At 55.4% G+C, this 14,432-nt stretch overlaps 2 protein-coding genes across 7 annotated transcripts; one reads left to right on the top strand and one right to left on the bottom strand.

Moving 5' to 3' along the window:
• Window positions 1-40: 40 nt before the first annotated feature.
• On the top strand, window positions 41-3,698 carry PPOX (protoporphyrinogen oxidase). 5 transcript variants are annotated; one of them, XM_087828198.1, is made up of 12 exons: window positions 41-348; window positions 486-620; window positions 703-809; window positions 1,029-1,161; window positions 1,452-1,596; window positions 1,697-1,884; window positions 2,455-2,515; window positions 2,695-2,813; window positions 2,886-2,996; window positions 3,082-3,231; window positions 3,360-3,402; window positions 3,480-3,698. In XM_087828198.1, exons 1-12 carry the CDS (start codon window positions 262-264, stop codon window positions 3,620-3,622), a joined length of 1,422 nt encoding a protein of 473 aa, XP_087684324.1. In that variant the 5' UTR covers window positions 41-261; the 3' UTR covers window positions 3,623-3,698. The 5 variants fall into 5 exon arrangements, with proteins under 5 accessions (XP_087684324.1, XP_087684325.1, XP_087684322.1 ...); XM_087828199.1 differs by having other exon boundaries at window positions 42-348; window positions 736-809; XM_087828196.1 differs by having other exon boundaries at window positions 43-348; window positions 703-851.
• Window positions 3,699-3,752: 54 nt separating this feature from the next.
• On the bottom strand, window positions 3,753-8,572 carry B4GALT3 (beta-1,4-galactosyltransferase 3). 2 transcript variants are annotated; one of them, XM_016210422.2, is made up of 7 exons: window positions 8,070-8,572; window positions 7,485-7,762; window positions 6,735-6,970; window positions 5,998-6,188; window positions 5,769-5,891; window positions 4,638-4,742; window positions 3,753-4,508 (listed from the first exon to the last, which is right to left on the bottom strand). In XM_016210422.2, the coding sequence occupies exons 2-7, from the start codon at window positions 7,747-7,749 to the stop codon at window positions 4,235-4,237; spliced, it is 1,194 nt and encodes a 397-aa protein (XP_016065908.2). In that variant the 5' UTR covers window positions 7,750-7,762; window positions 8,070-8,572; the 3' UTR covers window positions 3,753-4,234. The 2 variants fall into 2 exon arrangements, with proteins under 2 accessions (XP_016065908.2, XP_087684327.1); XM_087828201.1 differs by lacking the exon at window positions 5,769-5,891.
• Window positions 8,573-14,432: the final 5,860 nt, after the last annotated feature.

Here is a 14,432-nt window from a genome sequence, read left to right as displayed (position 1 = left end):
GGTGCGCCCCGCGCCGCGCGCGCAGATAGCGCGGGTGTGGCGCTTATCTTCCCGCGGAGCGTGGGCGGGGAGCAGGAGGACCTGCACCTGCTCCCCCTCCCTTTCTCTTCTCGCGCTCGTGGGTGAGTCCTGCGCCCCGAGCGGGGGCCTCGCGCTCGGCCTTAGCCCCGGAAAGCGCGAGTGGCGGGGGAGCGCGGGCCCGCGGGCTCTGCAGGGAGGGTGCCCGGCCCTGCCCGCGCCGCCCCCTCCCTCGGACTCCCCATGGGCCGGACCGTGGTCGTGCTGGGCGGAGGCATCAGCGGCTTGGCCGCCAGTTACCACCTGAGCCGGGCCCCCAGCCCTCCCAAGGTGAGTGCCGCGGGCGGCAGGGAGCCTCCTTTACGCTCTGACCCCGCCGCCGGCCCGAGGGTGTCGCCGCCGCTCCGGACCCTCCGCCCGGCGCGGCGCGCGAGGCCGGGCTGCAGCGTCCACCCCCCTTGCCCCAGGTGGTCCTGGTGGAGGGCAGCGAGCGCCTGGGAGGCTGGATCCGCTCTGTGCGGGGGCCTGGTGGTGCCGTCTTCGAACTTGGGCCTCGAGGAATTCGGCCTGCGGGAGCGCTGGGAGCCCGGACCCTGCTCATGGTGAGAGGCTGGGGACCGCCCCGAAGGTTGGGGTTCGTTAGAGGACAGACTGGGGAAAGGAAGTATATAATTCTTTACTTAGTGTCTCCCCTTCCCGGGGACGTTTGGGGAGCAGGTTTCTGAACTTGGCTTGGACTCAGAAGTGTTACCTGTCCGCGGAGACCATCCAGCTGCCCAGAACAGGTTCCTGTATGTAGACGGTGCCCTGCATGCCCTGCCCTCTGGCATCAGGTGACACTACCACCTCCTTACAGCACCTCCTTCTGCTTTGCCCCATCCTCGCATCCCTGCCGTGTCCTCACTGCCCAGTCTGTCTGTCCTCCCAAGCCAAAGGGGCCAAATGAATGGAAGTGAGCCTGGAGCTGGGATGGAATCAGCTCCCTCCTCACTGCGCCCTCCTCCATGCAGCGGGCTACTCCGTCCTTCGCCTCCCTTCTCCAGACCTCTGTTTTGGGCTGGGCTGAGGGACCTGACCACACCCCAGGGCAAAGACACTGACGAGACTGTGCACAGTTTTGCCGAGCGCCGCCTTGGACCTGAGGTGACACTGCCCAGAGTCCCCAAATCCTTCTCCTCCTAAATCAGCCATAGAGCCCCCACTCACACTGGCCACCTGGAGCTCTTCTGTGTCACTTGGGAGTGTCCCCTCTCTTTTCATACTCAGTAGTTCCCAAAACTCGGTGTCGGAGGGCAAATGCCTCTCTCCCTTCTCCTCCCTCTGTAAGACTGGGGCTGCTTCCCAACCCAGACCCTACCTGCTCAACTTCTCCTCACCCCCACCAGCAGGGCGGTGACAGTTCTTGGCCTCTTAGTCCCCATCTCGCCCCTAAGGTGGCGTCTCTAGCCATGGACAGCCTCTGCCGTGGAGTGTTTGCAGGCAACAGCCGTGAGCTCAGTGTACGGTCCTGCTTTCCCAGTCTCTTTCAAGCTGAGCAAACCCATCGTTCCATATTACTGGGGCTGCTCCTGGGGGCAGGTGAGGGGAACATGGTTCAGGGGTCAAGACATTAGGGACTGCCAGGGCGAGACTGGAGGCCTGAGAGCTACTTGGATTCTTCTGTATTCCTCCTCTGCAGGGCGGACCTCATGGCCAGACTCAGCTCTCATTCGGCAGGCCCGAGCTGAACGCTGGAGTCAGTGGTCACTCCGAGGAGGCCTGGAGATGTTGCCCCAGGCGCTTAACACTCACCTGACCAGTAGGGAGGTCACTGTTCTCAGAGGCCAGCCGGTCTGTGGGCTCAGCCTCCAGGCAGGACGCTGGAAGGTAGGAGAACCCCCTGGAGTGTAATGAACCTGTGTTAAGAGTTTCCGTCTTTTGCCTGTTTGTTTTTTTTTAATTATTTTTATTGACTGTAGAGAGAGAGGGAAATATCGATTTATTATTCCCCTTATTCTTGCATTCATTGGTTAAGTCTTATATGTGCCGTGACCTGGGTCAAACCCACAACTTTGACATATGGGGACGATGCTCTGACAACTGAGCAACCCGGCCAGGAGTGCCCAATGTTTTAACCAGGCCAGGGCTGGCCCAACTGGAGTTGCTTATTGTTTTCCTGGCCTAGAAGCTATTTAAATATGAGCCTTATTTGTGGACCTTCCTCCAAGACCCACTTGACCCAAGTCTGTGCATAGAGTGTGTTTAAGTGGCTGAGAGGTCGGGGCAGGAACAACCCAGGTCCACTAAACAGCTCAGAGGACACCCTAGCCTGTCTGACCCACTTAACTGGAGTAATGGGTAATTTTCATGCTCACTACCAGGCTCTCCTGTCACCTGGGTGCCCCAGAAGCTGAGGCAAAACTCCCTCTGTATGTTTCAAATGTTTTCATCTCTCAGGTGTCTCTAGGGGACAGCTGCTTGGAGGCTGACCATGTTATTAGTGCTCTTCCAGCTTCAGGTAACGGGGTAGCCGCCCTCCCCTTCCCCAACCAGGGTGAGGCAAGTTATAGGTTTCTGGGCCAGGAGGACCATACCATGCCCCTGGATTGTTCATTCGATGGAAGGCTAATCCCAAGAAGGGTAGATGAAGTTGTAGTGGGATTGCCTCCTAAGAAGGCCTCTGCCTGCTCCCTCCAGTGCTCAGCAAGCTGCTCCCTGCTGAGGCTGCACCTCTGGCTCGTGTCTTGAGCACCATCACTGCTGTGTCTGTGGCTGTGGTGAATCTGCAGTACCAAGGAGCCCGTCTGCCTGTCCAGGTGTGACACAGGAAGGGGAGACAAGGGCCCAAATGGAATCCTTCCTCCTTGACTGTCCTCTCTTACTCTCAGGGATTTGGACATTTGGTGCCATCTTCAGAAGACCCAGGCATCCTGGGAATCGTGTACGACTCAGTTGCTTTCCCTGAGCAGGATGGGAGCCCCCCTGGCCTCAGAGTGACTGTGAGAGGGGGCAGCTTTGCTTAATGGGGGTTTCCAAAGGGCTCCTGTGTGCCCAGTGTAGGTCAGTGCCATCTTCTTTCCCTAGGTGATGCTAGGAGGTTCCTGGTTACAGACGCTGGAAGCCAGAGGCTGTGTCTTATCTCAGGAACTGTTCCAACAGCGGGCACAGGAAGCAGCTGCCACACAGTTAGGACTAAAGGAGCCACCAAGTCACTGCTTGGTCCATCTACACAGGGTCAGCTGGGATGAATGACCTCAGCTCCCCACTGTAGGCCTTGAAGGCAGGGACTGGTATTTTTGTTATTGTCCACCAACGCCTGTGACATTAGTATAAACTTTTCCTTTTATCTCTTCTCTCTTCAGAACTGCATCCCCCAGTACACACTAGGCCACTGGAAAAAACTGGGTAAGTTGGGAAAGCAGCTGGGCTGAGGAGAACCAAGGAAATCAGACCCCAGCTGTGGCTTCCTTTGTCTTCTCCAGAGTCAGCTACCCATTTCCTGGCCACTGGCAGGCTTCCCCTGACTCTGGCTGGAGCCTCCTACGAGGGGGTTGCTGTCAATGACTGTATAGAGAGCGGGCGCAAGGCAGCAGCCCGGGTCCTGGGCTCAGAACGTGACAGCTGATGTCCATACCCACCTCTTGCTCCCCCTGCTGGCCAGGACTCTCACCGTGAAAATAAAAGTTGCTCTGGATTGGCTTGATCTGGCTGTCCTATCACTGGCATTGGGGAGGAAGGGGTGCAAAAGCAGGAGCAAAGGTGCGACAGAGTCCTTTATTAGAAAATATATCAAAATCCCAGGCCCATGAGCCAGGTCTGGTACTGGCAGAAAGTACCCAGGGAGAGGCTTACTTCACCAATACACATCCTGGGAACCATAAATAGAATAAATATTCACAGAGGTCCCGGGAGAGGCCAGATCACTCTCCTCTCCGTGGAAGAGGAAGGGACTTGGGGTCCAGCCCTGCTCCTGCTCCAGGGGCAGGGAACTCCCAGGAGTCATCACATAAAATCATGACGTCAAGGATTCACAGTCATAAGCCCTGGCAAATGCCCCTATAAACAAAGACCACCAGGTCTAGAGGAGCCCAGCTCCAGTCCAGCAGTGAGGAGAAGCCCCTGCCCCCAGCACAGCACTAGTGGTTGCCCCACATCCCTCTAAGAGCAGCGAGGAGCTGAGGGTGGGAGAACACAACCCCTCTGATTCAGTTTCATGATTAAAGTAGGCAGGAAGGAGTCAGTGTGAACCTTGTGGGGCTGTCTGGTTGGCAGTAGGCAGAGGGCCAGGCCTGGCTGGGGGCCGGCGCTGCAGCATCTCTTGGCGGAAGGCCTGGGAGGAGCCAGGTGGATAACGGGGACCAGAGGGAATCCGGGGACCCCGGGGGTCAGTTCCGATGTCTACTGTGATGTTGGTATAGAGAGGGCCCAACTCTCGAGCCAGCAATCGGTATGTCAGTGAGTTCATTCCATCTTGTGTCCAGGAATTCTGAGTACGGACCAGGAGGTCAAATCTGAGGGTTAGAGGTTAGAGACTAAGATCTAGGAACAGCCAGGAATCTAGGGATCTGTAGGAGTTTTCTGGCTGGAATGCAGAACCCCGAGGATCCAGTCACACTACCCAGGCAGTCCTCCCTGCCTACCTGTGCGGATTTTCCTCGTTGCCCTTGTCTCCTCGGTGCTTCACCATCTTATAGTGCCCCACAGATGCGGGGGGGCGAGAGATCTTCATGCCAGCCAGCCGTACCCTGTGGGAAAAGTGGGGGAACCTTGAAGGATCAGACTAGAGGAAAGCTGCTGACAGGTGCACAAGAAGAGCTGAGGCCAGCCAGGATGGGACTGCACGATTCTCTACACTGAGAACTGCTACCAGTTAGGAAGAAAAGTTAACTTTTCCTAGTTAGTGCCAAATGTTGGGAGGGGAGAAAGGGCAAATGGAAAGAAGGAAACAGCCAAAGAGAACAGGAAAGCTGGGGGCCTTGAAGCAATTGGCAGAGGTGTGTCTGCACCTCCCACCTTCGTTCCCTGAATGGTCCCAGGAGCTACCCTAGCAGTCTGGGAAGGACTGGGAGAGGAGCCTTTTTGTCAAAAGGCAGGACACATTGACAAGTCGGAGTTGCAGACTCAAGCTCAGCCATTGTTGTTTAGCAGAGTGGCTGAGCTGCCCCACCTCCTTTGCCCTGTACCACCCGATCCAATGTGAAGGGTGGGTCCTAGACAGGAACCAGCCCCTAACTGACACAGGAGCAAGAGGTGAAGACGGCCTGGGAAGGGTACACTCAGGACAAGAATTCAGAGGCAACATCCCAGAGGACACAAGGGGAGAGGAGGCAATGGATCCAGTATGTTGAGCCCAAATATTCAAACCACAGATAGGAAATTGAGTCAGCTAAGGCTGAAGGTCAAAGGTTACACATGCTAAAAATGAGTTGGCATCATGCCAATGGCAGAGGCTTTGGAAAAAAGTGATTCTGGGCTCTATGAGTGCCTCCTCCTCTAGCCCCATAGGATATACCCAGCAGAAGCAGCACCAAACCATCTGTGGGCCCCTTTCCAGCTCGGGTCCCGTGATACTCTCCCAGTTGACCTAAGGCACCAAAGGGTGACGGGGAAGAGGAGCAGTGTGCAGAGCCTGACCCGGGTAGACTGAAAGGACTGAGGCGGAGGGATGGCAAGTGCAGGACCTGCAGCTGAGAGTGCGAAAGGAGCATGGCCGGGGGCCTCGGAAGACAGGGCTGCAGGCTGGGGGGCGGAGGGGGGGGAGGAAGTCTGACCTGGCAGCAATGTCATCGTCCTCGCCGCCCCAGCCCCAGTATTCATTGGGAAAGCCATTCATCTTCAGGTACTGGTCGGGAGTGAGCGCCGAGACCCCTCCAAAGTACTGGGGGTATGGGAGGCTAGGGAGAGAGAGGCCCTTGGGTCCACAGGTCTGGGATACGTCCCTACCCACAATCCCCTCAGCCGGCCTCCTCCCTGCCGCCAGCGTCCTCGCAAGCCTTTTACCTGTATCCAAACTTGTTCATGGCGACAGCCACGTGCCGGGGCCCCCGGGGGTCACACACATACAGGTTGTGGTCGTTCTCCGGCAGGAGGTCCACGTCGTGCAGGAAGAGGCAGTCCCACTCCTCATCACGCAGGGCCTCCCGGACCCCGACGTTCAGCAGCTTTGCCCTGTTAAAAGTTCCATTTCCAGCCTGAAAGATAACAGAGGACCAGACACTGTGGGTGGATGGAGAAGGGGGCTGAGGGCAAGAGCGAAAGAGGAAAGCAAAGTGAGACGGAGGCGGGGGCAAGGAGAGCGAAGAGCGCTGTCCTGACCGTCTTCATCCACCAGGACGTTCTGCACAGCAGCAGGGGCTGGTACTTCCATGCTGCCGTTCAGCATGAAATCCTGACAACCAACCACATGAATAGGTGTGTATCGGCCAGGACCCTGCCTCATTGTAGGGGTCAAGTATCTTGCTTAAGGTCACACATGGGACAATTAGCAGAACTACAATTTTAGCCCAAGTCTGTCCAATTTCATATTCACACAATTCAAAATTCAACAAAGGAAAAACTTGGAAGCTCGCTGGACAGAGGGAGTGCCCTGTTTCGAATGAGGGGAAGTGTTGGCACAGCCGAGCCAGGGTTTCCCCACATTCAACAGCCGGACCATCTTAAAATCAGTCCAGGGACCGCCTGCGAGGGAGGAGTGGCATTTGCTGGAGACTTCCTGACAAGAGAGCGGGGGCAGGTACCTGGTGGACAACATAGATGCCGTAAGCGAGCTGCTGGCGCTGCAGGAAGGGGTGCAGGTGGTACAGCAGTAGGCGCAGATGGTGCTCCCGGGCTCGATGTGGCACAATGACTGCCGTCCGGGAGCGGGGCTCGCACCCTGCAGGGCGGTACCGGCCCCCCGCTTCCACCCGGGGATTCCTCTCCACAATCTCTGCCAGCGATGGCACTGGGCTAAAGGACACGGACACAGGACCCACTGTTGGAGGGAATGGCAAGTTGGGGATTAGAGGGTCAAGGAGCACAGGACCACCAGGGACTGGGACCACCTCTGCCCTGGCACTCCTGGTTTGTGGCTCAGCAGCCCCCAAGGGCTCACTCCAGACTCTCACAGGCCTTGAGTCCCCATCACTGGGACAGCTTTGCAGAGTCTGAGAGGTGTGGACCGCTTACCTAGCCTACCTGCGTACTTCATGTTTCGTAAGTCTTCTGCTTTATAGGGTTGGAAGCTACAGTTAGGGGATGGAGAGAGCAGATGGACTTCCAGCTAACGAACTGAACCAAGACTCGCCCACAGAGGAGGCAGTTCCTAGCCTGGGCAGGAAGCAGCCTGTGAAGGGTCCACCCCAGACCCAACTTAAACTCCAAATTCAGAGTCCACTCAGCCTCAGCCTCTGCCCACCTTCAGTTACATCAGCCTCCGGTCCTGAGCCCACTCCTGCCCCCCAACCCTCCTGGCCTTTTCTTCACCTTCACCTACCTTCTGCACTCACCTAAGAAAGGAGACCGTTCTGGACAGTAAGGCAGACCTTGAGGAGCCAGAGGGCTGCCTGGGGCAACAGCAGGGGCCCCAGACAGGTGGCTGAGGTTACTGTAGACGTCGTGGGGATGAGAATAGTCAAATGTGGGCCCCTGCTCTCGGCCAAACAGGGCGCTGAGGCTTCGGAAGCCCCCCAGTGACAGGTACATCATGACAGCCAGCTGGGAGCCCACAAGCAGGGCCAGAGTGCAGGGCCGCTCCAGCAGCCTCCGCAGCATCCTGGTGTGAGGTCTGAGGGCAGGCAGGCGGAGCCGAGCCAGCGCAGGACATCGTGTAGGGACGACGGTGGTGCCAGGGGTGAAGAGGGAAGGCGGGCTCACAGAAGGGAACACACAGGTGTGCCCAAGCCGGGGAGAGAGGCAGGAACCACCAGCAGCCCCACCACCGGCCACTTCCAGTCCAAGCCTCCCTCTCCTCCACCCTCCCCAACACACTCCAGCCATGTACACAGTCCTCACCCCCAAGTCAGAAGAACCCCTCATCCATCAGAGGAGCCTCTGGAGAACCTCCCTTCCAATTTAGAGGGGGAGAGACTCACCTAGGTTCACGCTGTCTTCTTCCAGATCATGGGGGCTCTAGGGGGTCCCGGGGTAGCAGGCATTATCTAAAATCGGAAATGTCACAGAGGACAGAACGCCTCCACCCAGCACTCCAGCGGAGCTCCTGGGACCAGCTGGAACGAAAGTGGGCCGGGATCAACTGACCACCCGCAGAGGGGCGCAGAAGGGCCGGGAAGCGGGCTTCCCAGGGGGGAAGTGAGGGGAGGTGCTGGAAACAGAAAAGGGGACGAGCGGGACACGCTAGGTCCCTGGCCTCTCCCCCTGGCGACCCTGGCGTGTCAGGTTAACTCCATACCTACCCCCCCCCCAGCAGGACCAACCTGTCTGGGGGCTGGGGACAGGGCAGCTAATGGAGACAGTGTTTGGGCCACGGGAGGGGCAGTCCGGACAGGCCTGCGGACTGGTCTCAGGAGAGCCAGCGCGGCGGGGGAAGCGGGCTCGTTTCCACGCCTCCCGCGCGCCTGGAGCGAGCTCCGCAGGCGCAGGGAGCGCGACCACCTGGGAGCCGCGGGCACACCCGGCGCGGCGCCCTCCCACCTGCCCCAGCCCCGGGGGGCACCTGTCGGGACCGGCCGGCGCGCCCGGAGGGTGGGGCGCGCTCGGCGGCGGGGGACCCCCGCGGCTTCGGGCGCGCCCCGCGCGCGACCCCCTCCTCCCGCGCTCGCCCCGCCCGCTGGGGGCCCACCCGCCTCGGTCCGCTCTCCACCCGGACCCGCTGCGCTCTGCAGCCTTCGCTCCAAACTTCCCGTCCTCCCGACGGCCCGCGCGTTCGCCCGGGCCCCTCACCCGCCATCCCCGGACCTCGTACCGGGTCTGCGGCTTCCGGCCATCACCGCCGGCCTGACAGCCGGGCAGGCGCCTCCGCAGCCATCTTGGATGCGGGCCGGCGGGCGGGGCCGCGCGTCACCCGCGGAGCCGCGTTCCAGGCGGGGCCTCGGGTGGGTCCCCGGGCGAGGGTGCCGCGCGGGGTTCCGCGGCGCCCCCGGCCGCGGAGGGCAGCGGCCGGGCCGCGCTGGCCCTGCTCCGGCCCGACCCACCCAGAGGCTGAGCCCTTGCTTGGTGTATCCGTGGCGCCCCGCAACCTGGTGCCACTTAGTAGCAATATTGAACCTTGCTCCGGGTACAATGTTGCTGACTGCTCTGTCGCACTTTGTATCCACCTGGATCCCGCAGGCCTCGGAATAGAAACTGTTGATAAAAGAAGGAAACTGAGTGTGGGAAAAGGGCTGCCTGCGACTGGGTTAATGTAAAAATGTTTCCCCAGATATTAGGGTAAAATGGATGCTCCATTAATACACAGTATGTTTGGTGGCCTCCACTACTCACTTGGCATGTTGTGTTTCTCAGGAGCAGATGTTTACACCGACGACACTTGAATAACTCAGTTTCTACCTCAAAAAAGTTCACGGTCGGAAAAATTGCAGCTCCTTCACGGTGGAGATTGCAGAAAGGCTTCCCAGAAGTGATAGCTAGCGGGGAACCTGGAGGACTTGTCCACAGCACATCCATCTGCTTTATAAGACTGTTCCCATGAAACTACAACTCTGGCAGGTCACTGATCAACAGCAAATCCTGTCGTCTCTGATGGAGGTTCAAATAACCCAGTACTACACACATTGTAGAAAAAAGCAGTTTTTGTCTCCATTTTCATATTCATTTCTGTTTTCCTGACTATAAATATGTCTGTTCCTTAGATTTCCTTTTGAACCAGTTGTATCATCTTCCTACTCCTTCATGAGTAATTAAAACCTTTAACATGTTCATTTTTATATGTGTACTGACAAAACCTTGACCAAACTTTAGACAGGCTTGGGTCCCCCACTTGCCTGAGCCTTCTTTTCAAACAGGCTCATTCTTGGGCAACTAGCTACTTTCCTAAGAATCCTGCCAATCTTAATATCTGATCACCCTGGCCTGCCTTTAGCAAAAATCTTGTTATGTCTGTTTAGCAAGACTCTCCCTACCCTCATGTAATTTTCCATCCACTGACCCTCTCCTTCTGCTCATTGGCTATTAATGTCCACTTGTCCAGCCCTAGCCAGTTTGGCTCAGTGATTAGAGTGTTGCGTTGGCCCAAGGACTGAAAGGTCTTGGGTTCAATTTAGGCCAAGGGCACATACCTTGGTTGCAGGCTTGATCCCCGGCTTGGGTTGGGACACGTGCAGGAGGCAACCAATCAATGTGTCTCTCTCACATTGGTGTTTCTCTCTCTTCTCTCTCTCCCTCCCTTCCACTCTCTCTGAAAAGCAATGGAAAAAATATCCTCAGATGAGAATTTTAAAAAAAGAAAAAAATATTTCCACTTGTCCACACTGTATTCAGAGTTGAGCCCAATCTCTCTCAGATTGGGATAGCCTTGACACCTATTGCAATAATGCTGAACAAAGTCTTCTTTACCATTTTAACAAGTGTCAGAATAATTTTTTCTTTAATAGTGTGTGAGTCATAATTTTACCTTTTTCTGAAAATTACCTTCTAACAGATGAATAGTGTTCCAAGGAAACCATAAATGCAAAAGCCTGGAAATGAGGAAGAAATTAAAGAACTTGGGAAATTAAAAATGGATCAGTGCCTGGCCAGCACGGCTCAGTGGTTGAGCATCCACCTAGGATCCAGGAGATGGAGGTTCGATTTCCAGTCAGGGCACATTCTCAGGTTGCAGGCTCGATCCCCAGCAGAGGGAGTGCAGGAGGCAGCTGATCAATGACTGTCCCATCAGTGATGTTTCTCTCTCTCCTCTCTCTCTCTCTCTTCTTCCTCTATCTAAAATCAATAAAGACATTTAAAAAAAAAAAAAAAAAAGGATCAGTAAAGCTGGACAATAGGGTGAAGGAATGTTGAGATATGGGACTGGAGAGTAAATAGATGCCAGATAATGAAAGACTCCATAAACCACATTAAAAGAGTTGGGTTTTATCCTGAGGGCAAGAGGAAGGCATTAAAGTGCTGTGATCAGACAGTCCTAAGGTCAGAACTTTAGGAAGTTTACTCTGGTCAAGCATTAATTGGAAGCAGGGGCACCATTTAAAAGGTTACTGTAGAAAATTAAGAAGTGAGATGAAAACTCATGCACATAAGATAATATTAGTGAGACCTGAGGAAAGATGTGCTAAATTACTAAAGTCAGGTAGATTGAGGCATGTGGATATGATTCTGTTCTTGTTCTAAGCAGCCTGTGTCTGAAATTCCAGTCCTGCATCGATGCCCAAACATACATCAAACCTCCCTGAAGGACAAAACAAGAACGTTCCCTTCTCCAAGCTTCCAGGCACCATCACTCAGACCACTGGTCATGTACAGGGTCACCGTCTTGGACCAGTCCAGGGCCTAAGAATGCAGGACGATTCTTGAAAGTGTACTTTTTACTATAAGAACACTGAGCTTTTCTTTCTTCTTTGGAACATTCTGGGTATTGCCTAGTTGTGTTTCTAGTTTGCAAACCCTAATACCCTTAAATAAATCTTTATCATTTATTTCTGGCCAAAGCCTCCTGACTGTTTTTGAGGTTGCTCAACATAGGATACCGTTAAGAACTCTAGGAGGCAAACAAGACTCCGCGATTGACCAGCTGTGCCAAGTCGAGAAGTTAGAGGACATCGAGATGACCTGGATTCCTAGTGTGCATCACTGGGTGGGTGGTGGTGCCATTTAATGAAAAACAAAACTTAGAATAGGCACATTTGGGGAAAACAGTAGAGATGACAAGTTAAAGTTTAGACGCAGTGAAACTGAGGCTCCTGTGGAGGCTCAAAATGAGAAGACCCTGGGCTCAACAGCAAGGCCAGCACTGAAGCGGGGCTGGCGTGATGCTGAGCAACAGGCTCGTCACCTGACAGACGAGCCTCATCTTAAGGGGTTTGTAATAATTAGTGAGAACTAAAGAAAAGTGCAGGCAGACAGCAGATATTCAATACAATTAAATTTTCAGCACCATGTAGGAGCCGAGTAAAAGCCCTGGATTTTAAGGAGCTCTCTGTGGTAGGGAGGGTGGATTTAGACAGATAATTGTTCCTCCATGGTGTTTGGTTCCTGTAAAACTGACTTTCACCTTCGATCCCCCCTCTCTGCCTGCCACCTTCCAACAACTGCCCTACATCCTGTTTCTAAGAACATCCGCCCCCACTCCACCCTGGCCACACCCAGGACTTCATCATTGCCTAGAACAGTTACATTTCTGAAAATGTATATTCCGATATGCTGGTTTCCACCACAGCCTCCTGCCTTTCCATATTCTGAATAAATCCTGTGCCCCTAGTGGCCCAGTCATGACAGACGCCAACACAGTAGAAGAAACCCAGCCTTGAAATAAAAAAACTAATTTAAAATAATTTAAATATCTATTTAGTTTCTCAAGGAAACATCAGAGGTGAGGGAGGGGGGAATGGAGAAAGGGCATGTGTCGATGCACGTTTAAATGCCTTTAAAATTCTTTCTCTCCCATTCAACATTTCCCGCCTAGACGGTGGCTTCTCCCCAAACCACCCCTTCTGGCCCTGCTCAGCTCCTCACAGTGCGACCTTCCAGCTTCAAGTCTGTTCTCTTTATGCCACTTGGTTGTTTTTTATTGTGTTTTTAATGTTTCTATTGACTTTAGAGGGAGGGGAAGGAACAGAGGAAGAGATAGCGAAACATCAATGTGAGAGAGGAGCATCCATTAGCTGCCTCCTGCACGTGCCCCACTGGAGATTGAGCCAAGCAAGCAACCCAGGTATGTGCCCTGACCAGGAACCTAACTGGCAACCTTCTGGTGCACAGGACAGAGGACGCTCAACCTTTACTTTGGTTTTGCATAACAGCCCTAGAGCTGAGTCAGCAGAAATGGTCTCTTCCTCCTGCCGAGGCTGCTCTCCAAGTAACCCCTGCAGCGTGCTGCCTACTCTAGAAGTGGAGGGGACCCCCCCAAAAGCACTGCTGTGTCCCCTCGCTGTGCTAGGTGCCCCTCCTCTATCACGGCACTCACCTGACCGTCTCAGTGGCCATGCTGCGAACTCTCTGAGGACGGGTCGTGTCTTCCCTCTTATCACCCCCTGAGTGGAACCCAGACCTCTGGACACACATTCTACAAAATATCCCATCTTAGATCTGACCTGGACGGTTTGTTGGTATAATTTTCTCATGCTCATGCAGGAGTGGGAGGGGACAGGCATAAGAAGAGATTTGAGGGGAAGGGAATCAGCAGGTAGGACACTTACTAGAAGCCAGACAGTGCCAAGCATTCACATCATTTGTAACTTCTGACCTCTCCATAGGCAGGCAACATACCCATTTTATAGATAAAGAAACTGAAGCTCTCAGAGATTAATTTAAGATCACATCAAAGCTTGAATTAGGTTTGACTCCAAAAATCTGCGTGCTCCCCAGACTCTGTACGTGTGATTTGATGCCAGTTTGTAACCCAATGGCTTATTTGTTGAACAAATAAATGGGATAAACAGTCAATTCTAATTAGGAAATTAGGTCATGAATATATTTTCCTCAGACCCATTTTCAGGCTAAAATGCTCATATTTCCTGCCTCTCAATCCTTATTTGCATCTACATTATCAAGAGAATGTGGCATTGCCTCTCTGTGTAGTTGGACATGTGTGTTGTGTGCGCTTGTATTTCAGTTTGCGGGGGCCTGTGGCTGGTCATCCAAACTGCGGGACGCCCTAAATCCACTTCCTGCCCCGCCCTTCCTCCCCGAGGCTCCTGAAGTCCTCCCAGCCTGCGCCCTGCAGGGCCCTGCGCAGGGAAGCTGCCCGTGGAGCTGGTGGGTTTCCCGGCTGCGAGGCCCGCGGCCAGCGGCTTTGCTTCCCCCCAGCAACAGTCCATCGGAAACGTATTTGATTGGTTCAGGAGCATCCTCTTAACCAATGAGGCCTTAATATGTTGAATTCTGCCTCCCCGCCCCCCAGCGCTGGCCAATGAGACGCTGGTCCTGTCACTTCCCGTCAACCTGGCGGCGTAGAAAACGAGAGGCCGACGCCGCGGCCCCCGAGCCGGCGCCGCCCCGCGCGGAGGCGGCCGGACGGACGCGCAGGCCCCGCTCCGACCGACCGCGGGCCGAGCGTCTCGGGGAGAAAGAGCCAAGGACGCGGCCGCCTCACGCGCACTCTCGCCTGCCCAGGAGGTTCCGGACTCGGCCCGAGCCCCTCCCGGGGCGCCCACGGCCTCGGCGGCCGGGCTCCTCCTCCTCCGGCCCCCGCCCCAGACCGCCCGGCCGAGGTCCCACCCCCGCTCGGCCCCGCCGTCCGATCCCGCGGCCGGGCTCCTCCTCCTCCGGCCCCCGCCCCAGACCGCCCGGCCGAGGTCCCACCCCCGCTCGGCCCGCGGCGGCGGCGGGCAGGAGGCAGCGCTGCC

This window comes from Miniopterus natalensis, chromosome 19 (genome assembly GCF_054644295.1).
Source record: "Miniopterus natalensis isolate mMinNat1 chromosome 19, mMinNat1.hap1, whole genome shotgun sequence".
Classification (NCBI taxonomy): Eukaryota; Metazoa; Chordata; class Mammalia; order Chiroptera; family Miniopteridae; genus Miniopterus; species Miniopterus natalensis.
Note: the sequence above shows the minus strand (reverse complement) of the source record. Positions and strands in the feature narration are given on the sequence as shown.

Bases quoted from the DNA above. Each gene is read 5' to 3' on its own strand.
- PPOX (XM_087828196.1), top strand. From the start codon at position 262: ATGGGCCGGACCGTGGTCGTGCTGGGCGGAGGCATCAGCGGCTTGGCC. The intron at 621-702 runs GTGAGAGGCTGG...TTCTTTACTTAG, and splicing joins GAGCCCGGACCCTGCTCATG to TGTCTCCCCTTCCCGGGGAC. The intron at 2,516-2,694 runs GTAACGGGGTAG...TGCTCCCTCCAG, and splicing joins TAGTGCTCTTCCAGCTTCAG to TGCTCAGCAAGCTGCTCCCT.
- B4GALT3 (XM_016210422.2), bottom strand. From the start codon at position 7,749: ATGCTGCGGAGGCTGCTGGAGCGGCCCTGCACTCTGGCCCTGCTTGTG. The intron at 5,892-5,997 runs GTAAAAGGCTTG...CTCTCTCCCTAG, and splicing joins ATGAACAAGTTTGGATACAG to CCTCCCATACCCCCAGTACT. The intron at 4,509-4,637 runs GTAGGCAGGGAG...TCTAACCCTCAG, and splicing joins AACGAGGAAAATCCGCACAG to ATTTGACCTCCTGGTCCGTA.